Source organism: Typopeltis vanoorti, chromosome 16 (genome assembly GCF_054136105.1).
Source record: "Typopeltis vanoorti isolate ZY-2024b chromosome 16, IOZ_Tvanoo_1.0, whole genome shotgun sequence".
NCBI classification, from domain to species: Eukaryota; Metazoa; Arthropoda; class Arachnida; order Uropygi; family Thelyphonidae; genus Typopeltis; species Typopeltis vanoorti.
Genome location: NC_143564.1, coordinates 80,194,225 through 80,218,472, shown reverse-complemented (window position 1 = coordinate 80,218,472; position 24,248 = coordinate 80,194,225). Strand labels below are relative to the sequence as shown.

Here is a 24,248-nt window from a genome sequence, read left to right as displayed (position 1 = left end):
TAGTCTCTATGCCAATTGTATCTGGTGCAATGATCATTCGAAATAGGATTCTCCTCTCCTCCCTGATGGCTATCTCTCCTTTTCCTAGATGTTGTAGGCTTCATGCTATCCTTACTACTTAGATAAGTGTTCTCTACATGAGTGTTCCTCTTTCTTCCCCACACGCTTTTCAACGAATCCCCTTGACACACTAACCTGTCTGATCTGGTTTTATATAATTTCAATCTGTTCAAGTGCACTATTAAAGTTTTTCCCTGTTTAGTCTTCTCCTTTATTCTATAGGTCACCAGAGATAATTTTTCTTGGATCTCATAAGGCCCAGCCACACTCTTTTCAAACTTTCCTCCTTTCTTGTTGACAGAGTTTTGTTCTAGCAAGGCAAGATTACCTGGTTTTAGATCCTTATATTTTCTCAACTTGTTGGCATAAGTTCTCGCCCGTTGTGAGCAAATGTCGCTAGATTTGACTACCATCTCATATGCTGTATTATTATCCATGATTAGGTTATTTAGGTAATCATCTATGTCAGGGAATCCAGAGCTTACCCAGGAGTTCTTGAAATCATTGGGGAAAAGAGGCTCTAAGCCATAAAGAACAACAGCAGGGGCTTCCCTAATGGCAGTATGCAGAGCGGTCCTGCATGCAAATAAGGTGTGCGATAAGTAGGTATCCCAGTTTGACACCTGACTGTCTGCTAATTTGGATAGGGTAAGTTTCAGTGTCCTGTTCATCCTCTTACACATTTCGTTCCTCTGGGGTGATAAGGGGTGATGAACAACTTTTTTATTCTCAACAACTTGCACAACTGTAGTATGACTTCAGCTGTGAAGTTAGAACCTTGATCTGAGAGGAGGGTTTGGGGTGTTCCATACCTGGAGATAATGAGCTTGAAAAACTTATCTGCTACAGTTTTTGCAATCTGATCCTTAATTGCCACAGCCTCTGGATATTGGGAGAACATGTCTATAATTACTAATATATACCTATTAGTATATAATTACTAATATACCTATTGCCCTTCTTGGTGATAGGGAGCGGGCCCACAATATCCATGGCTACTGCCTGAAAATGGTGTGTGGGGATTGGGAATGACTGGAGTGGGGCCTTACCTATAATGCTGGACTTTTTTTGGCATAAGTGGCAGGAGGACACATATGACTCAACATCTCCCCCTCATCCCTTTCTATATATATCTGTCCTGCACTCTATTACACGTTCTATGTTTCCTCTGGTGACCCGCTAGATCAGAATCATGAAATGTGTGGAGCACCCAGGGAATCATGATTTCTGGAACTAGGATCTTATCCTTCCATCTCCCTGTGACGGCCTGCCTTGATAGCAAAAGACCATCCTGGTCTATGTACAAGGTGTGATGGAAGGATTGCCTGTCCGGGGACTTCTCTCCTTTTAAGACCCTCTTATACCCCCCCCCCCCCCCCATTGGATCCCTTTTCTGCTCTTCTATTATATGAAGTTTGTCCCACACTTGGTATTTGAGAGGTGTGCTGTTTATCTTGTCTAACTCTTCTGCCTTAAGTATGGAGTTGATTACTTCTCCATCTGAGCTAATGCTCTCATCAGGTCCAGAGTCTAGGGATATCGACAGATAATCTGCAACTACGTTGGCCGAGCCAGGAATGAAGTTTACCTCTAGGTTGAATTCCTGCATGAAGTTTACCTCTAGGTTGAATTCCTGCATCTCTAAGGCCTACCGGATAATCCTCTGATTCTTATCCTTCATGGAAGAGATGAATGACAGAGGCCTGTGGTCAGAATGCAGGATTATCTGTTGCCCTAACAGCATATACTTAAACTTTCTAAGGGCATAAATGATGGTGAGTGCTTCCTTCTCAATTACAGAGTAGTTTCTCTCAGATGATGAAAGCTTTCTACTGACGAATGCGATGGGCTTAAAGCCTTCCCCCTCCCTCTGCTCTACAACCGAGGCAATCGTATCGTTGTAGGCATCCGCTGAGAGAAAAAAAGTTTCACCAAGCCTAGGATAGGTAAGCACTGGGGATCTGGTCAAAGCCAAATTTAGAAGTTGATGTGCTCACTGTTGTTCCCCCCCCCCCCCCACACACACACACTCTCGAACTTTACCCCCTTTTTTTTGTTAGCCTAACTATGGGCTCCATTAATTTGGAGCATTCAAGAATGAACTTCCTATAAAAGTTAATCATGCCCAAATACCTCCGGACCAGTTTTACAGTAGTGGGGATCCATGCCTTTAATATAGCAGTCACATTGTGGGTGTTATTCCAGCTGCATTCACAATGTGCCCTAAATATCCCACTTCCCTGAGGAAAAACTGACACTTCGAGAAAGTTGGGCCCTGACACTTTAGAGAAAGTTGGGCCCTGTTTAGTTTTTCCATAACTCCCATCAGTAATCTACTGTTCTCCTTAATGCAAGATGAGTAGATCAGGAGATCGTCCTGGAAGCATATAACTCCTCTTCCTAACATGTTAGATAGGATAGAGTTCATTAGACACTGGAAACTCATGGCTGAGTTCCTGGGCCCTTGGGGAAGTCGACACAGTTGATACTTTTGCCATCTCATAGTGAAGGCAAAGTACTTCCTGCCTTCCTCCCTTAGAGGAATTTGGAAGTAGCCAGAGTTCATGTCTAATTTTGAGAAATATTTAGCTCCTTCCAGGCCGGTCAATAAGTCCTCAATCTTGCACACTGGAAAATCAATAGTTTGGTGACTTTGTTTACCTCTCTCAAGTCCAGAACAAACTTTAATCCACCATTTGGTTTTTCTACTAAGATGAATGGACTTTTCCACTTAGAATTGGATCGTTCAGTAATGCCCCTCCTTCTCATACTCCAGTACTTTTGGAGTTTGTCCGTATGTTTGAGGGGTGTTTGATACTGTTTGACATATACTGGTATATCGGATGTAATTTGAACAGTATGCTGCACCTTGTTGGTGCAGGAAAGAGAGCTAATCTCTTCTGTGAACACTCTCGAGTAGTGATGGAACACTAACTTGAAAAATTCTTTGATTTGAATCCTTTCCTGCTCTGAGCTTGATAACTTAATGGCACCTTGTACTAACTTATCCTTCCACATACTCGAGTCATTATTATGATCCTTCAATTCGAGTTCCATAGCCTCACTCACCTCACCAGCACACCTTTTCTGATTTCTGGCCTGAACTTCTTTCCTCATAGAGATAGTGTCTTACTAGCGAAGTCACACATAAATCTATGCTTCTCCAGAAAATCAAGGCCTACTATGACTTGATTACTAGTGTCTGCAAGCTCGAGGAGGACCAGCATTTCATGCGAGATGTTTATCGGAAAGCATGGTATGGAGATTTTTGCTTTGACCTTCAATACTGAGAGGATTGCAACCTTTACGATTCCCAATCTCTACAGGGTTGTACAATTCGGTGAAGTTGTTAGGGGTCGTAGTCCGGAATTCCTTAATTAATGGCATTGGAATCACGGATACATGAGCCCCGGTGTCAAACAAGAAGTTGCAGGGGATTTCCTCAATAAAACCTTCCACCAGAGACAAGGGCAACCTTCCCTCTGCCACTGATACAGTTTGCATTCTGTACCCCTCTTGTTTACTTGAGCTCCCCTTTTCGGGTGACTCACTGGAGATTGTAACTAGGTCTCCCCCTTTTACACTTGTTTTGGAGAGATTCGAAATCTCCAATCCTATTCCCTGTCCATCACGTTTCAAAGGGTGGGTTCCCTTCCTCACATTATGTTTCTGCAGATTTCCTGCTTCTGACTCCTCTTTCATTATGCACTGATGGTACTTGAATGACCTCAGGAGATCAGAACCTACATTAGGGATGGACTTGTTCTCAGAACCTACAAGGAGGGGAACATGAGCCCCCGATCCCTTCCGTAATTGTAGCCTCAAAGGAGGTGTGAGCCATCTCTTCCACTATTTTCTCTCTCTGGCGAGATTGTAGCATCCATCCAAGTCTCTCGTCCCCTTTTTATAAATGACCCCTCTCAATTCATCACACAACCCAATCCTAAATTGTTGGAATGCTGTCCACTCCAGATAGGTCCTCTGGGGATGAGGTTCTCATGGATCGAGTAATGGACAGTACTCTGTTTAGATAACTAGTTACACTTTCGCCTTCTTCCTGTAAGCATCCATACAAATCCCTCAAGGTTTGGGGGCCCCCTTTTTTCTTTGAATACTCAGAGATTAGTATCTCTTTAAATTTTTGATATTCCAGGGTCTCTTTTAGAACAGGGGAGGAGTATAGGAAGGTTTTAGCCTTCCCTGCCAGCTTATTGCGGAGTAGCACCAGTAGCTGAAAGTCTGTCAATCCTCCAGCCTTTCTTAGCTCTTCAATATAGCAAAGGTATAACTTCTCATCATTTGCCTTAGTATCCCATAATGCAAAGCACATCTCCTTGCAGACATGTATAATGCTATGCATTAAGGGAAGGGTCACTACCCAGACTGGTTTCGACCTTTATTGAGGTCTCATCAGTGGGAGCTAGATCCAAAGATGGTGATGCTAAGGTGGAAGTAATGGAGAAGTCATATTTCCATATGACTTCTCCATCATCCATTTGCCAAAAGGTATCACACCTTATATTAAAATTCTCTGGATGAGATAAGTTGATGGATTTTTTTTTTTTCACTTGGCTATGCTACCAATTATATGTTTGGTTCCTTTATCCAAGTGTTAGCAAACAAAGTTTGCGCCTGAAGTATTTTCAGGACTGGGGCAACTCGTGGCAAAAGTCCTGCTACATAAAGGAAGCTCCAAGACAGAAGTAGCAAATATCAGGCCAATCAGCATCTCAAGAGTGGTGTTTTATTATTATTATAAGAGTAATTCTTGGTTAATATCACAGATTCGTATCTGGAATGTTATTATTATTATGATAAATTAAGAGTTTTGAGTGAGAGAGAGAAAGTAAATTCAAAAATAATACATTTATTTACAAATAATATTAGTGTAGAATTTTGGTATTATGTTAAATGGTGTTTGTAAAATGTTTGTTTCACAAGCACTACATACAGTTTTGCATTTTAAATAAATTTTCTCCTAAACAGAAAAAAGGGCCCACAAATTTAACGATTAAAGAATATAAACATTACATAAGATTTCTTCTCTTCAAAATCACAGGATTTAGTGAGAATACACAAACTTTAAACACTCATAACACATAGTTTATTCAGCTTTCAATAATGGCCATAAAATATCTTAACTCATGCCTTTTTTTTTTTTTTTTTCTCCCTAGAACAAGAAAATAAGTTTTGTGCAATCTTTCTTTTTTTTTAAAAAAAAAAAAACTATTTCTTTCATGCTTTCTTTCCAGTATCAGTTCCTTTCTTATTTCTTTAGAATACATCCATACATCTTCAAGGCCTACCTTTCCTAATTTGGTTGTGGTGGCAACAGCTGCAAGAGGAACTTCCAATGGTCACGATCCTCTGCCACCAAGCTCAGGTGTTCTGGTAGGATTCCCAAACGTGTCCAGCCAAGGTTTTGGATATAATCTATCCAGCGAGTCCTTGGTCTCCCACCCTCTGGCTTGGCAAAGAGGGCCTGCTGAGGGAACCTCTCTTGTGGCATTCTGACCAGGTGCCCGTACCAACGTAACTGTGATCTGTCAACACGGAGAAGCAGAAGCAGTGGTTGAGTGTTGAGGGTTTCCCGAATTGCAGAGCTTCTGACTCTGTCGAGTCTTGTCAGCCCCGCAACCCCTCGAAGGAACCTCATTTCAGCCGCTTGGATTCGTGTCCGCATTCTTTCTGTCATGACCATAGGTGAGGATGGGGACATAGACTATATTGAAGACAGCCAGCTTTGCCTTCTGGCTTAACTCCCACTTCAATACTACCGAACGGCCAAGCTCCCGCAATTTTGAGCTTGCTAAGCCAATTCGAGTATCTAGCTCTACGTCCCATTTTCCATCATTCGTGAATATGGACCCAAGGTATTTAAACTTTTCCACCTGCCTCATTGGGACTCCACTTACATGTAGAGTGCACTGAGATGGTTGTCTTGAGACCACAAATGTTTCAGCAGTTTTGGCCTTCACTGATCTTCATTCCGGTGTCTGCACAAACAGCTACAAACCTATCCAGGGTCCACTGGAGGTCATCTGTGGAAGAGCTAAGCAGAACTAGGTCATCTGCAAAAAGCAGACATCCACTGCTACATCTTCCAGTTCTGACACACTCACTGCCTTGGCTGTGCCTATCAATCCAGTCCATAAATATTATGAAAAGGGACGGGGGGAGGAACACACCCTTGGCAGAGGCCAACGAAGACTGAAAGGTTCAGATTTTGTGCTGTTTATTTACACTGACACAAAACTCCGGGCATTCATACAGGGACTTGATGGCAGCTAATAGTTGGCCATCCACGCCATACTCCTGTACTACTTGCCAAAGCTTATCCCAAGGAACCTGGTCATATGCCTTCTCCAAGTCTACAAAACATGTGTAGATATTCTTGGCATATTCCCAAGATTTCTCAAAGACTTGCCTTAAAGTGAAGATTTGATCAGTTGTGCTTCTACCAGGACGAAAGCCACATTGTTCTTCCTGGAACTTTGACTCAACTATGCTCCTGCACCGTCTTTCCAAGCACCTAGCATACACTTTCCCAGGCAGGCTGAGCAGAGAGATGCCACGATAGTTACTGCAATCCTTCTGGTCTCCCTTCTTGAAGACTGGTATTATTATTATGCCTGTCTGCCATTGCTTTGGTGTCGCCTAGATATCCAAGCAGCCTGACACACTCGAGTCAGCCAGAGAACACCATCTCGATTTAAGGCTTTTAGCATTTCGGGCCGAATTTTATCATCGCCAGCAGCCTTGTCCGATTTTAGTGATTTTATTGCTAAATGGACCTCTTCTGCTGTGAGACTAGTCATTGCCCTGATCTGCACCTCTTGGATGTCCACAACTGCTGGGCCACCCAGATTAAGAAGGCTCTCAAAGTATTCCCTCCATCTGTGGAGGATATCCTTCTCGGTTGTTAAATGTGCACCATCAGAGGCCTTAATTGCCCTTGCCGTGCACGATTTCCTACCTCGAAGGTGGCGGATGGTCTGTCAGAATACTTTGTTTGCATTTGCATAGGATGAGTCTAATCTTTCTCCAAAGGATTCCCAAGCCTTCTGCTTGCTGTCTTTACTGCCTCAGCATACCGCAAACGCATCTCAGGTGACCTGACCCTAAGTCATGTTAGGTAGGACTCCATTTTTGCCCGGACAGTTTTTTGGACTTCTTGGTTCCACCAAGGTGTCCTTTTCTCACTGCCTGTTGCCACACCGAGCCACTTTCTGCCTGAGCAATCGCACACAAATCAATTAAGAAATTTATTTTAATTCCGACTGCACCACTTAATTGATCTAATTTATGTTAACAATCAGGGCAAGAAGAAGACAAAATGTAATCTTACACTTCTATACAAATAAACAAAAATGCAAGTCGTGGTTCACTGTTATAATTTACTCCCACAGGTTCATTATTTATTTTCGGGATAGTGCATTGGCTTAGTAATTAGAATCAGGCAATTGTAAAAACAAAACATATTTATTTTGACTTCAAAGACATGATACAAAGCATAGAAAGAATGATTAAATACTAACTTAAACAAAAGCACCATATATCACACATTAACTCACTAGCTGAACATCATAGATTATAACACTTTTACTAGTAAAATTACTCAATCTTACTTATCACAGAATATCCTCTATGGGACAAATATAACTCATAAGCATACACAATTGTTATAAGAATGTTATCACTGTTAATTCTCTTCCATTACATTTATTTCTTAAGGCTAATTCAGATATTGTATCAAGCATCTCGAGAATCGGATAACATTAACAAAACAAGTTCTTCAAAAAAACAAGACATTCATTTCACATATAGCTGCCAGTTGACAATTAGTCTCTTTCTTTCTATTTACGATTTCTAGGCACAATCTTATTGCATACTGCAAAACAAAAATGAGGGCTTACTTGTTAGCAATTTTCCAGTATATCATTTCTGTATATCATTAAGGAATTGAAAGTTCAATTCCTTAATGATACACATGGACACATCTATCAGGTCAAATCCCCGATAGTCTTCCTTCGAATTATGCACTGGAGTTCTGCCATGGCTATCCACAGCCTAGAGCGAGGCGACAGAAGTACATCAGGGACAGGAAAAACAACCATCCTTCAACTCCGGAAGGAGTCCTCATAGTTGCTGTGCTAAAGTCCAGGAAAGGTCAGCCACAGGTCAAAAAAAAACCCCGAACCACGTGCTGTATTGCCCTTTTATTCAAATCACAGTTCTTTGTTTTCAATTCGGAACATTCCAGGATTAGCCACGAGCAATGAATGAACCTACGTCATCGCAAGCCGTTTGACCTTATGATCTTTTTGGTGCCCGGCGTTAATTTGACTTATGTCTTTTTCAGCTCTTAGTAACATTTCTTTAGTGCAGGTGCACTTTTAACAGCATATGCATCTTTACAATTCTTTTATTATTGCAACTACTTAGTACATTCTTATATTTTATTTTTCTAGACAAAATTCTAATTGTAAAATAATTAGCGAAAATCCGCTAAACAAAACTTATTTCTTGCGATATTTTACACTGGGTGTCTGTCGTTCCTTTATTCCCTGGGAGGTACTAGCTTTTAGCATATGTATGCCACTTCCATGTCGAGTGGTTGCATTTTCACAAAACTTATATGGCATGTTAGTCCAACTTCCTTTATAGAATTTTATATCTAAAATTAACATTTGTTAATTTGTTAAGTGTCTGGATGATATCGAATGTTTCAAATGTAATTCAAACTGATTTCAAGGTTTTATATATATATATATATATATATATATATATTCATTTTGCTTTTCATAAATTGAGCGTTTTCTGTATCCAATGGTTGTATTACAAACAGCTGTTACACATATTTTCTCCAACTGAAAATTTGAAAGTGGAATGTTAGGACAAATATTTTAATTAGTGTTATGTTTAGTGCTACAACAAATCTGTTTTCTTGGCATGCATGCAGCATAGCCCATGGGAGCGGAGTGTTTTTCCATTAAGTATGTTGTTTGAGTTGTCTTACACTAATTGTTCCTAAATATAGTACACAGATGTTAAATATCTGTTTACTGTATTTAGTGATTAACAAAGCTAATTGTTTTTCTTGCTTGTGCAGTATAGCATCTGTTGAGGTTGGAAAGTTTTTTAATGGTATAGGGACATTTTTATTCTAGTCTTTGGAGACAACACACACAGTAGAAATATATTCCTGAATAAAAATGAATACTTCTGTGTATTATAAGAAGTTGTCAATTTACAACAAAATACCAGCATGTGTGAGATTGTGAAAAATATTTCACAAATTTTTACAATCTGTAATAAAAAACTGTAAAAAATGATACTATAAAAAAAAACAAAAAAAAATCATGAATGTAGAATTCCCAAAAGTGTGGATAATTCTGATAATGATTGCATATTATGTATCCTATTATTGCATAACATGTATACCAAGTCTCAGTAAACAAAAGAAAACGGAGCGAAATCTACATAAATCAGAGAAATACACATACCATGCACAACAAATTTTGCCAGATGATTTGCTGCTCCATCAAACCACATGTATTCCTGCCATGCCTAAATGAATCACCTGATCAACATTATTAATTTTATTAGCATAGTTTTTAACTGAACTACTTAATGTATTAGTGGCTGTTTATTATTGGTTAGCTATTTATACTTTGGAAACAAATCTCTTTTCCTCTCCTCGTTATTTAATTATGCTATCATGTATTCACTTATTCATGTCTAGACTTTATAGGATCACATGCTATTCGTTCTACCCAGCAACTTATGGGACACACATATCACAAATGTTAATTATTAATAATTCATTTGCCATTAATGAAAGTATTTTTCCTGACACTTATTCTTTCTTTTCATTTCCCATTCTCACATGGCTTATAAATGATGGTTCACATATTTTCACCTTTGAGTAATTCAAATATACCAACCAAATAGAGCATTCTCCTTCATTGATATTTTCTAATAGATCCTAAAGCAAACCGGTTGTTCTCCTTCTATACACTGATTTGGTTACAATTAATTGATAAATTAAAGTATTCAAAGTTATCCTATTAACTTTGTCCAGTAGGATAACTTTGAATTGGTCCAATGCAGTTAACCCAATTAACTGCATTGGACCAATTAAGAAGAGCTCTATGCACTCTCAAAACTTTCATGCATTGATAAAAATGCAATCATATGATCAAATTCACATGAATTTTGTAGCGTGGGTTGCATAGCCCACACAACTGCACACCCAACTGAAATGGGTGTGTAATGCCACTGATATTTATATGTATGTGTGTGTATACACACACACACACACACACACACACACACACACACACACACACACACACAAATATATGCAAATTTGGAACAGTTTTCCATTTCATGTCTGGAGTGAGAACAAGATATTCCATGATTGAATATGGCTGCAAGACATCATTTAACCAATGATTGTGGGTGGAAGTAGCCAGATGATTGCAAATGAGTTGTTCTATGGTTCACAGACTGCAGAATGAAGTGAAACAGTCGCAAACAGCAGCATCCCAGAGATACAGTGAAGAAAGGCCATTTGCTACAACTGCAGTGGAGGAACTGATATCTCCAATTATCTGCTTGTCAAAACGTGCTACCCTGAATTGACTATTATCTATCCTCACGTTGGCTACAGGAACATTGATATCTGCTTCCACTGTGTGCATCAAGCTTCACAAAAGTGGTCGTCTATATGCTAGGCGACTGGTTGTTTGCATGCCCCTATCCCCCATGCCACAGGAATGAATGTTTGAAATGGCTCCACACCAGCTTTAACCCCAAGACCATTGGTGTTCAGTATTGTTTACAGATAAGTCCTGATTTGCTCTACAAAGCGATAGCATTCTCTTATCTGGAAAACAGGAACACATTATATCTGTGAAAGGATCACTTAATGTAAAAGTAGTGTGATGGTTTGGAGAGGCAGCTCGTTGGGTGGGCACAATGACCTATATATACTTAGTGCAATCATTAATACTACAACTTACAGAGACAAGGTCCTGGACTCCTATGTTCTTCCATATGGGGGAACATTAAGGGAGACATACTACAGTATGATAATGCTCATCCTCATTGACCCAATATCTTCAAGAAAAGACAATGCACGTATGGACTAGCCATCCATATCTCCTTGCTTTAATCCTATTCAGCATATCTGCAATGCCCCAGGTAGATATAATGCTTCCCTCAATCCACCCACTCCCCTCCTCAAACCCTTGGAAGTGCTTTGAAGGAGCTATGGAATGAAACATCATTGAGAGTATTGTATTGTTCTGAAGGGTGACCTCATTGCTTATTTGAGACTCATCCTCATTGTCTTCATGTACCTATTTGTTACTGAATTAAACTGTTTATTTACAATTTTTGTGGATATTTCTTTAACAAGTCATGTAATACCCCTTTTTCATCAAATTGCATAAAAATTAATCATACAGTTTTTGAGTTAACATGATTTTTTCTTTGTTCCTTAATTTATGGAAACCTGTGTAGATGGGACTGCAATGACTCCCCTCCAAGCATTTTTTTCCTTATTATCAATATCAGTTCCTGACCAAGTACGTACTTTCAAGGGTTATAAAAAATATTATTTAGATATTATTGTGCTCTTAGAGAATACAGAGACAAATGTAAGAAAGCTAAACACTGTGTAAAACTAGCTAAGCAAAAGTCATGGGAGGACTTTGGCAAGAACATAGAAAATAAATATCAAGAAGGTGGTAAGATATTCTAGAGGTTGTTGAAGAAGCTTAGAAATGGAGGAAAGAGTGCTGTAAAAGGAGTTAGAGATGATAAGGGAGACATGAAAACAGGAGAAAAAGATATCCTTGAAATATGGAGTAATGACTTCGAAAAATTGCTAAATGAAACAAGCAGTGAGAGCACAGTGGTAAAAAACACTCAACAGGCATACAGTCAGGAATACATATCCATACTTGAAGTAGAAAAAGCCATCAAAGGCTTGAAATGTGGAAAGGCAGCAGGAGTAGATGATATTCGACCAGAAATGCTGAAGTATGGTGGTATAAAAGTCTTACAGTGGCTGCACTGCATAGTTTAGAAAGCCTGGACAGAGGGACGAATTCCCGATGATTGGAGTAGAGCTCTCATAGTACCCATATATAAGAAGGGAAATAAAACTAAATGTGAGAATTACAGAGGTATTTCCCTACTGAGTGTTCCTGGCAAGATCTATGCAAGTATACTTGAGAAAGGGTTGAGAAGAATTGTGAAAGAAAAGCTTGGTGAAGAACAAGCTGGATTCAGGCCAAATAGAGGCTGTCAGGATCAGATCTTCACTTTACAACAAATAGTTGAGAAAGAATGGGAATATAACAAAGATCTGTATTTAAGTTTTGTCAATCTGGAAAAGGCACATGACAAGGTGCCAAGAGAGAAGCTATTCAATATGCTACAGTTATATGGTGTCAATGGGCATTATATCAAGCTTAGTCTTTATTTGAGTTGTAAGTCAGCAGTTAGAATTGAAGGAAGTACAGGAAGATGGTTAAATGTTAAATCTGGTGTGAGACAAGGATGTACATTATCCCCTCTGTTATTCATTATCTATATGAATCACATTATGAAGGAAAGTGGTATTAAACATGATATCAGAATTGGATATGTTAATGTCAGCTCTTTGCTTTATGTGGACAATGTTATACTTCTAAATAAATCTGCTACAAGTTTGCAAGATTCCCTGACTAAATTGAATAACTGTTGTAATAGATATGGTATGAAGTTCAGCATTAAAATGACAAAGACAATGAAAATAGGTAGAATTGTTGAAAATGTCAACTGTGTTGTGAACGGGGAATCTGTGGAACAAGTAAAACATTTCAGCTACTTAGGCACGATTTTTACTTAAGATGGTAAATTAAATATGGAAATAGACAACAGAATCAACAAAGCTGGTATGGTTGGAAGTCATCATCATCATCATCATCATCATCAAATTCCTGCCATGTACCCTCAAGGGGTGTACAGGATATGACAGTACTACATGAAAAAATTACATCATTACTAACTTCCTATCTACAATTTTCCTCCAAATCAGTCTGTTACTTGTCAAGACTCCAACATTATCAGATCTTATATTTCTATTGTCTAAGGCACTTTGTACCGTATCAATCCACCTATATCTTGGTCTTCCTCTGGGTCGTTTTCCTGCCAACCTGGCAGAGAACACTTGTTTTGCTAATCTTTCCTCTCCCATTCTATTTAAGTGACCATACCATCTGAGATTAGCTCTGCTAACACATTCCTGGATGCTGACAATGTCAAGTTCTTTCCTAATATCCTCATTTTTAATATGATATTGCCATTGATGCCATCTGTTCACGCCTCTAATCTTTCTCAGGACTCTCATATCTGCGGTCTCTAGTCTTTGGTCAAGTGTTTTACTTCTGACCCAGCTCTCAGATCCATAAGTTAAAATTGGTTTGAACACAGTCTTGTATACAGCTAATTTAGTGTTCCGACTAATTTCTTTCTTATTCCATATGAATTTATTCAATTGACTTCCCACGATACCAGCTTTGCTGATTCTGTTGTCTATTTCTATATTTAGTTTACCATCTTCAGTAAAAATTGTGCCTAAGTAGCTGAAATGTTTTACTTGTTCCACAGGTTCTCCATTCACAACACAATTGACATTTTCAATGATTCTGCCTATTTTCATTGTCTTTGTCTTTTTATTGCTGACCTTCATACCATATCTATTACAACAGCTATTCAATTTAGTCAGAGAATCTTGCAGACTTGTAGCGGATTTATTTAGAAGTATAACATCATCCGCATAAAGCAAAGAGCTGACATTAACATCTCCAATTTTGATATCAGGTTTAATACCACATTCCTTCATAATGTGATCCATATAGATAATGAATAACAGAGGGGATAATGTACATCCTTGTCTCACACCAGATTTAACATTAAACCATCTTCCTGTACTACCTTCAATTCTAACTGCTGACTCACAACTCAAATAAAGACTAAGTATTGCTTGATATAATGCCCCATTGACACCATATAACTGCAGCGTATTGAATAGCTTCTCTCTTGGCACCTTGTCATATGCCTTTTCCAAATCGACAAAACTTAAATACAGATCTTTGTTATATTCCCATGCTTTCTCGACTATTTGTCGTAAAGTGAAGATCTGATCCTGACAGCCTCTATTTGGCCTGAATCCAGCTTGTTCTTCACCAAGCTTTTCTTCCACAATTCTTCTCAACCGTTTCTCAAGTATACTTGCATAGATCTTGCCAGGAACACTCAGTAGGGAAATACCTCTGTAATTCTCACATTCAGTTTTATTTCCCTTTTTATATATGGGTACTATGAGAGCTCTACTCCAATCATCGGGAATTCGTCCCTCTGTCCAGGCTTTCTGAACTATGCAGTGCAGCCACTGTAAGACTCTTATACCACCATACTTCAGCATTTCTGGTCGAATATCATCTACTCCTGCTGCCTTTCCACATTTCAAGCCTTTGATGGCTTTTTCTACTTCAAGTATGGATATGTATTCCTGACTGCATGCCTGGTCAGTGTTTTTTATCACTGTGCTGTCATCGCTGCTTGTTTCATTTAGCAGTTTTTCAAAGTAATTACTCCATACTTCAAGGATATCTTTTTCTCCGGTTTTCATTTCACCTTTATCATCTCTAATTCCTTTTACAGCACTCTTTCCTCCATTCCTAAGCTTCTTCAACAACCTCCAGAATATTTTGCCACCTTCTTGATATTTATTTTCTATATTCTTGCCAAAGTCCTCCCATGACTTTTGTTTAGCTAGTTTTACACACTGTTTAGCTTTCTTACATTTGTCTCTGTATTCTGTAAGAGTAAAAGCTGACTTATTTGCCAGGAACTTTTGATATGCTTTCTTCTTTTCCTTCACTGCCTCTTTAACTTCCTGTGTCCACCAGGGAGTTCTGATTTTTTTATCTTTGCACACAACCTCACCACATGCCTTTCTGGCAGAATCAATCAATGTTTCCTTCAGAGTTTGCCACTGAATCTCCAAGGTTTGATTCCTGTTCTCAAACTCTTTCATTTTCTTTTCAATAATATTTCTGTATTTTAGTCTACAGTTTACATCTGAGAGCTGCTCAACTTTTATTCGCTTTAAAACTTTCTTACATGTTATTCTTTTCAATATGAAATTCAATTTTATCCTGCTCAAGACTAAATAGTGATCACTTCCAATTTCAAATCCTCTGTACACTCTGGTGTCCTGCACCAGGGAGAAAACATCACTATCAACAATAACATAGTCAATGAGACTTTTCTTATTCCTAGCCTCTTCTCTCCATGTGAATTTGTGCACATTTTTATGTTGGAACATGGTGTTAGTAATAACCAGTCCATGTCCTGAGCAGAAATCCAAAAGATATTTGCCATTATTATTAGCTTTGCTCTTTTCTCCAAATTTTCCCAAAATATTTTTGTATGTCTCACAATCATTTCCTACTCTACTATTTAGATCCCCAACAAGGACCAACTTTTCATTTTTCATTGTGTCAGTTGCTTTTTCTAAAGCCTCAAAAAATTCCTCCACTTCTACCTTAGTAGAACCTTCTGTGGGACCATAGGCACAAATAAGTCTCATTGTCCAGTTCCCCATTCTCATATTTGCCCAGATTACTCTACTTGAGACTGACTGCCATTCAAGAAGATTAGCCTCGTATTTTGTGTTGAATACTACGGCTACTCCTTCTTTTCCTTGATTGTTATTGCCTGAATATAACATTTTGTATTTATTGCTCAGAAAGATCTCACCAGTTTTGGTCTTTTTTGTTTCAGTCACCCCTATTATGTCGATCTGGTACTTATCTAATTCCTCAGCTAGCTCCAATTCTTTGCCATTCAGGCTTCTTACATTGATAGTACCGATCTTTAACTCTGGTGATGTTGAGTTGGGGTTTGTTTTCAGATTTGTTCCAGTAGCTGACTTTTCGCTGTTCGCCCTGGTTCCCTGGCGAAAACGACGGGGGCCTTGTTTAACCGGGCAACGCCCCAGCCGGCATGAAATTTTGTCATGTTGTACCATCATTTTTTATTTTGGTTTAACCAATAAGAATACAATTTGGTCTGCTAAATCCCAAATTGCCAGCCCATCCTCGTTCGTTCAGTATCAATGTAGATACCCAACAGGGTGCACCACGAGAAGGTGAGGATTGGACATTAGGTCAGAAGCCCTGGTCGGTTCTCCGCATTCCTTTAAAGGCTATGTGGAGGTCTCCTCTCAGTTATACAGCTTTGACCCGGAAGTCAATTGAATAAATTCATATTGAATAAGAGAGAAATTAGCCAAAACACTGTATACAAGACGGTGTTCAAATCAATTTTAACTTATGGATCTGAGAGCTGGGTTGGAAGTAAAATACTCGACCAAAGACTAGAGACTGCAGATATGAGAGTCCTGAGAAAGATTAGAGGCGTGAACAGATGGCATCAATGGCAACATCATATTAAAAATTAGGCTATTAGGAAAGAACTTGACATTGTCAGCATCCAGGAATGCTTTAACAGAGCTAATCTCAGGTGGTATGGTCACTTAAACAGAATGGGCAAGGAAAGATTAGCAAAACAAGTGTTCTCTGCCAGGTTGGCAGGAAAACGACCCAGAGAAAGACCAAGATATAGGTGGATTGATACAGTACAAAGTGCCTTAGATGATAGAAATATAATATCTGATAATGTTGGAGTCTTGACAAGTAACAGACTGATTTGGAGAAAAATTGTAGATAGGAAGTTTGTAATGATGTAAAGTTTTCATGTAGTATTATCATATATCATGTACACCCCTTGAGGGTACATGTCAGGAATTTGATGATGATGAAGTATCATCAAGAAACAAAGTCCTGTGAATATAATGGAAAATAATTTACTGTGTCAAATCACTTTTTCAGGTATCCAAAAGTGTCAGTACCCATTTTACAATACTTTACTCACTCTATAACTTCAGAGATCCACTTTAGTGCTTGTGCCTGTGTTTGTTTTTTCTTGCATCATATCAGACACCTGCTTTGCTAACTCTCTATCTCTTTCTCTCTCTCTCCCTCTCTCTCTGTTAGTGACCATACCACTATAGATTAGTTCTGTTCACATTTTCTTGAATGCTAACAATGTCAGGTTATTTCCTAATATCTCCATTTTTAATATGTCAGCTGCCATTTGTTTTCCTCCCTTTGGATTTTCATAATTCTCATATCTTTAATCAAATGTTATATTTCTAACCCAACTCTTAGATGATTCATAAGTTAGAACTTGTTTGAACATTGCCTTGTATATTGCTAGTTTGATGTTTTTGCTGATTTCTGTCTTATTCCATATTAATTAGCACAGTGCTTTCACAGGATATATTATGAAGGTACTATGTAAGTATCATCAAGAAACAAAGTCCTGTGAATATAATGGAAAATAATTTATTCTGTCAAATCACTTTTTCAGGTCTCCAAAAGTGTCAATACCCATTTTTGAATAGTTTGCCACACACTATTACTTCAGAGATCCACTTTAGTGCTTGTTCCTGTGCATGTTTTTTCTTGCATCATATCAGACACCTGCTTTGCTAACTCTCTCTCTCTGTGTTGGTGACCATACCACTATAGATTAGTTCTGTTCACATATTCTTGAATGCTAACAATGTCAGGTTACTTCCTAATATCTCCATTTTTAATATGCCAGCTGCCATTTGTTTTCCTCCCTTTGGATTTTCAAAATTCTCATATCTTTAATTGAATGTTATATTTCTAACCCAACTCTTAGAGGATCCATAAGTTATAATTAGTTTGAACATTGTCTTGTATATTGCTAGTTTGGTGTATTTGCTGATTTCTGTCTTATACCATATTAATTAGCATAGTGCTTTCACACGATACATTAACTTTGTTTATTCTGTTGTATATAGGAATCCCTCGTTTTACACAGTTAATGTATACTGTGAAAGCACTGTGCTAAGTGAAACCATGTAAATCGAATATAATAAGCAATGAAAAAAAATTAACTCATACATGGTCATTCAGAATGTTTACTAAAGTTTTTAAAAATACATTTGCTTATAATTTTTACTATAAATATAGCTAGAAAAGATAATAAAATGTTTTTAATATGTTTAAAAATAATAAAATATATTTAAAAGAAAATTATGAGAAATGTTTGAATGAGGTAGATTGCACTGGCTTTTGCTCCTTTTCTGTATGTACATCTCAAAAGTAACAGCTCATAGCTTTGTCTACATTTTGGCAGCCTTGTATACTGCTATCAAGATTAGTCAGTATTCATAAGTTGCTGTTTTAAAGACTCTAGTGCTTGAGACAATGATTCATATGCTTTTTAAAGTTATGTTATTCTTTGTATGTGTGTTGTTCATTAATGCGATGATTGAGTGGTGAGGTCATTATCACTCAATTGTTCTGAATGTGTTTAATAATACCCGAATATTTACTGAATGAGATGAGTTCACACTATTGCCTCATTCAATCCAAAATCACCTGCTGTTTTTTTCTGTAAAGTGATAACTTTTCAATTCTTTTTATTATTGGAACTTGCTATTTCACTGGTCCTTTTATCACTAGTCAGAGTTGAAGGGTAATTTTATAATAAGGTAGTAAGGAATTACTCAACACATTTATTTAGTGGTGACTGATACCACAATCTTCACAGTACATACGTACAGTATGTCTGTTTACACTCTGTAACAAAATTGTATGCGTCATTTGAAATTATAAAGTAACTCTTGACATAAAACAATAAATTAATTCAGAGTGACTTAGTGAGGTGGTTATTCCCTTGGTGATATATTATGTCTATTCCATGTAGGGCAGTGCATTTTTACATTTTCATTGTACAGTATGTAGCATGCTAATTTGAATATTTTTGGTTAAACTCTATTTGTAAATTGTCTTAATGATATAGGAAATCTCAAATACAATTCTGATTTCTAGTTATAAATCTTTATTTGCTTTTGAAAATTTACATAAATTGCTTGATTTCTGTATCCATTGATTGCAATATACGTGGATGTTACCACATATTTTCTGCAACTGAATATTGTAATTGAAAACTGAAAGAGGATGTTAGGACAATGTATTTAGTTAAATATTTGTTTGGCACTACAATGAAGACTTTGTGAAAGGGGAGGTGCTTTTCATTATATAGGGATATTTTCATTCCTGCTGTCTCTAATTGCACTAATTGTCACTAAATGTAGGCCATACACTTATTATCTCTATACTTTATTTAATGATATGAGAAAGTTACACATTGCCTGAAGAGTTTCATCTGGACAAGCATGAATGAAACATGTTAACTGAATTTATTAACCATGTTAATTTGAAAATCCTGTTGTTCAGAACTATGTAAAGTGAGGAATTCCTGTATTTCCATATTTAATTTGCCATCTTTGCTAAAAATTGTACTGCATAGCTAAATTTTGTTTGTTGTACGTAGGTTCTCTATTGAGAATGCAGTTGATGTTTTCCATAGTCCTGCCTTTATATACATATGTATTATATATATAAATTTATATGTGTGTGTGTGTGTATTTTTTTTGTCAATTTTCATTACACTTGTAACAGCAGTTATTGAACTTAGTTACAGAATCCTGCAGATTTTGTGCAGGATTTATTTAAGAGGCATAACACATTTTGCATAAAGCATCATCTAACAAAGTCTTTTATAGAGAAGTTCCTCTACTTTTCTACTAGAAGCTTTATGACCTTAGGTACAAATAATTGTCTCATTGTCCAATGTCCCATTTTGAAATTTGCATTCCTCATCCTTCTTGAAATTGCCTGTCACACAAGTTTCTCTTTGTACTTTGTGTTGAATACTATAGCTATCTCTTATTTACCTAGATGTATTATGTAATACTTATTATTTTTAAGTATCTCATTTGGTTGTCTCTTTTTTCTCATGTTCACATAGTATTTCTGTACTTTCTCTAATAGTTACCTCTTTTCTGTTGATACTGCTAATGTTAATAGTGCCTATCCTAAAAAGCAGGAGACTTATTTAATTTGTGGAATGCACTAGCCGGCATGACAGTGTGTCATGTTATACCATCATAAGGTAATAAAGAATCCAGTTTGGTCAGCAAAATAAATCTCATTGTGAGCCCTCATTTGTTGATGATTAAGGTGAATAATGGGGCATACCACTAGAAAGTGAGAATTGGACATTGTCATATGTATGATGCAGAAACCTAGTTTTTTTTTCTGCATCATACAAGATATATAAAATATTCTTACAGCATCTAGCTTTGATCTTTGAGCAATCCCATTTATATATTTCAATCCCACATAAGAGATTGTGAAACCAATAACCTACTCTGGTTGCCTTATCTCAAACCTTTAATCTGAGTACACTAACCTAATGTACACTAACTCATCTAGCAATTATTATTATTATTGATTGCTGTTTGACTCCACCATTCATATCATATACCTTTTTACTGTATTTAAATTGGCAGCATCCAAAAATGCATTTCATTATAAAAGAGAAAATAATAACTTTCCGTTTTTAATAGATGCATTAGTTGCACATCTTTTAAAGGATTCATTTATAGAAAATCAATCCCAAAGATTATAATGGTGTGAAATAAACATTTACACCTTAACCATGTGTTAAGGCTTAAGTGCTAGGAAAATGACATGTTGGATATTTAATGGTGTATGAACAGCACTAAGAAAGGATTAAAAACTATTTACTTCCAGTATTTCTTCTGTCATTGAGACATCTTCACGGAATACAGGGAAACACTTGTAAGACACAGAGGTAACACAATAAATTAAACACATGTATCTGTTGTAGGAGACCTGGATTGTAAATTGGGATTTCTGAGGATTGATGTTTCCTGACAACTCACAATGTAGCCTCTATAGGAGGCTACATGAATTGTTGGTGTATTTAGTGTGCCTGTAAAATTTGGTACAGTTTAAAATGGCATTAAAAAATTCACAAGAAACTGAATGCTAACAAGAACAGTGAAGTCAATAACAAGAAGGCTTGTCCTGCTTAAGAAGGACGTTGAAAATGATTTAATCTCCAAAATTGAAAGTTAAATCAGATTATTAGACAGACGATGCAGAAATTGCAGAAAGTTAGGCAGCATTTAAAAGAACACAGGGAGAATAAGAATATTAAGCAGCAAAATGAAGAAACAACAAAGTAGAGAATCAGGTAAGTTAGTGCATAACATAAATCAGGTAAGTAAATCTGGTTACTCTCTCTATGTTCATGCATGTGTGTGTGTGGTTTTAAAAGATTTGCAGTAGTTTTATCAAGCACTTATTTGATTTGAGCTGTGGTCAGTTTTAAAATAAAAATTTATTGTTATAGTTTGGGCTGATCAGCTAACTGAGAGTGCCCGTGGAAAGCATCATATTGGAGATTTCTTACCTCCTGAAGAATTAGAAAAGTTCATGGAAAAATGGGAAGCTGTAAAAGAAGGCCGTGCTCCTGATCTCTCTGACTATAAAGACTTCAAATTGAAATCAGACAATATTGGTTATCAAATGTTACAGAAGCTAGGTTGGACAGAGGGACAGGGACTTGGAGCCGATGGGTCTGGTATCGTTGCTCCTGTCAATAAGTAAGTGATAATGATATTGTATAGTTAATAAAATGTTTCTTGCTTTAAAGGTAGTGAAAATTTATAATTTTATATTGATTACCTTATCATATAGAAGGACCTCACTTGCTCTGGTCTTAGTCTCAGATATGTCATCTGTGGCAGCTTGGTTTTTCTATAATTCTTCTATTAGCCCCACTTTTTTCAATTTATTCTTCTTGTTGTATTTTTGATGCCAGCAATTCTTTTAGAAATCTCAACAAGTAAAAGTTTTTGAAGTCTTTGAAGGTTTGTAATTTCCTGTGAAATAATCATTGCAGCCATTTACTAATAATCTTTGATGTAAATGTAATATGTCATCATGCACTTTTTCATCATCTAGTGACAACTTGTTTATCATGCTTACTGGAAATTACTTCATATATACATATATAGGTATTAGTCTACACATGCCCAGACCTATCACATAAGTTGATTGTTAGTGTTTTAGAAAAATTATGGTATTTTAATATAAGTGAAATTTTCTTCCTCTGGGTCTTTTTCATGCCAACCTGGCAGAGAACACTTGTTTAGCTAATCTTTCCTCTCCTATTCTGTTTAAGTGACCATACCACTTGAGATTAGCTCTGCTAAGATATAGGTAGATTGATACAGTAAAAAGTGCCTTAGAAGATAAAAATATAAGATCTGATAATGTTGGAGTCTTGACAGGTAACAGATTGATTTGGAGGAAAATTGTAGATAGGATAGAATGATGTAAGTCTTTCATCTAGTACCATCATATCTTGTACACCCCTTGAGGGTACATGTCAGGAATTTGATGATGGTGAAATTTTCTTTTCAGGATTTGAGAAAGGGTGCTTTAACAAACTGTCTTCTCATGGAGCACATATAATATTATGCATGCCAAGAACATTACCCAAAGCCGTCTAGTCTCTAATTAGTGAAAAAAATTGCAAGGTGATCTAAAAAATCATTCTTAAATTCATCTCTCTAAACTGGGATCATTGTGGGATATTCTGCTTTGGTTTTGCTGGACAACACATCACTGTACCAAACTCACTCTACTAAGCAGCTGGGAAAAACTCACCACTGTATCAAACCTTGCCTCTAGCTGTCAGTGGCCAGCAAAAACCTAGCTTACTCTTAAGGAAAGCTCACTCATCAATGAGCGCTACTAAAAGCAACCTATTGACTTAAGTCATTATTACTTCATCTTCATCATCATCATCTTCCTTTTACTCTCTTTTACCCTGCGGTGTCGAGGGTTTATTTAATCATCAGACCTCAAACCGTCCACAGGATAAGGTGGTCAGCCCTATGCCCCGGTGTATCTATATCCTGTAGTGTTGAGTTCTCAAGGCTGGTTTGCCTGCTTTGTGGGATGAAAAACCCCAGGATAAACTGGGGGAAAACCTTACTGTCCACGCCCAAGATGGGCTAACTTGGCTATGTCTGAGGAAGATCCTTCAGCTCCTCACGACACCAATGGGAATCGAACCTAGGACACTCCTTCCCCAGGCATATGATTGATAAGCACACAGCCACTAGGCTAACTAAGCGGACCTCATATTATTACTGTACTCTGAATTAGAGAAAGTTTTTGTTGCTAGGAAAGACAGTAAATTATACTTGTCCAGAAACTCTTAATTTTCTCCTTATTTTTTTTTTTCAAACAATAGCAAACTAGTTCATGAACCATCTTCATGACTATATGTAGTGGCAGTTGATTTCATTGAGTTATACCTCCAAAATAGCGAAGTTGAAGCAGATCATCAGAGAGACGACGCGGGAATTGCAAAAAGTCGAGAGGCATTTAAATGAACAGAGGGAGAAAAATAAAATTAAACAGGAAAATAAGAAAGAACAAAGCAAGGAAACAGGTGAGTCAGGAAATAACGGAAATCAGGTAAGTGACGTTGTTAGTAAAAAGAAAGAAGTTATTTGGTATGGTGACTCTATAATAAAACATGCTATAGATGAGTGAGTTACATCGAGTTTTCCTGGAGTGAAAATTAAGAATATAAAAGAAGCAATTTAAAAACAGAAAAGAAAAGTAAATGAAATCGTAGCTGTAGTAGGTATGAATGATTTAATTGGCAATATGTTCAGTATAAAAGAGGACATGAAAGGGTTGTTGGAAGAGGTAAGAGTGAGAACGTAAAAATCGCTAGTATTTTACCTCGCTATGATAAAAATTAATTAAGATGAAGGCTATGATGGCAAACGATTCGATGCATAGGCTATGCAGAAGGAATGGATGTGAGTTTTTGGATGTGTGTGGAGTGAGTTTGAGGGAAGATTGAATTTGTATAAGAGGGATGGCCTGAATGCATTTGGTATCAGGAGTCTAGAAAAACTATTAACTGGTATGAGACCTAACACAGAGAGTCAGAGAAACTAAATTATAAAGGGAGGAATGGTGTGAATGTGAGTGTAAGAGCGACAATGTTATATAACTGTGTTAATGACTGGAATGGGCTTTGTCATAGAAATGTTGACGAGGAGAGAACGATTTCAGGTTTGTGTTCGTCTGGTCTGGACCCATCATTTGCATGCAAAGATGTCT

The 24,248-nt window shown here is 37.3% G+C and overlaps 1 protein-coding gene across 1 annotated transcript in view; it reads left to right on the top strand.

Moving 5' to 3' along the window:
- The window catches only part of LOC150098155 (SURP and G-patch domain-containing protein 1-like), a 292,494-nt gene that overhangs the window by 243,099 nt on the left and 25,147 nt on the right, over positions 1-24,248 (top strand). The window contains exon 10 of the mRNA XM_090406236.1: positions 21,448-21,700. Coding sequence (XP_090262362.1) covers positions 21,448-21,700 — 253 coding nt within the window. The remainder of the gene's footprint in view (positions 1-21,447; positions 21,701-24,248) is intronic.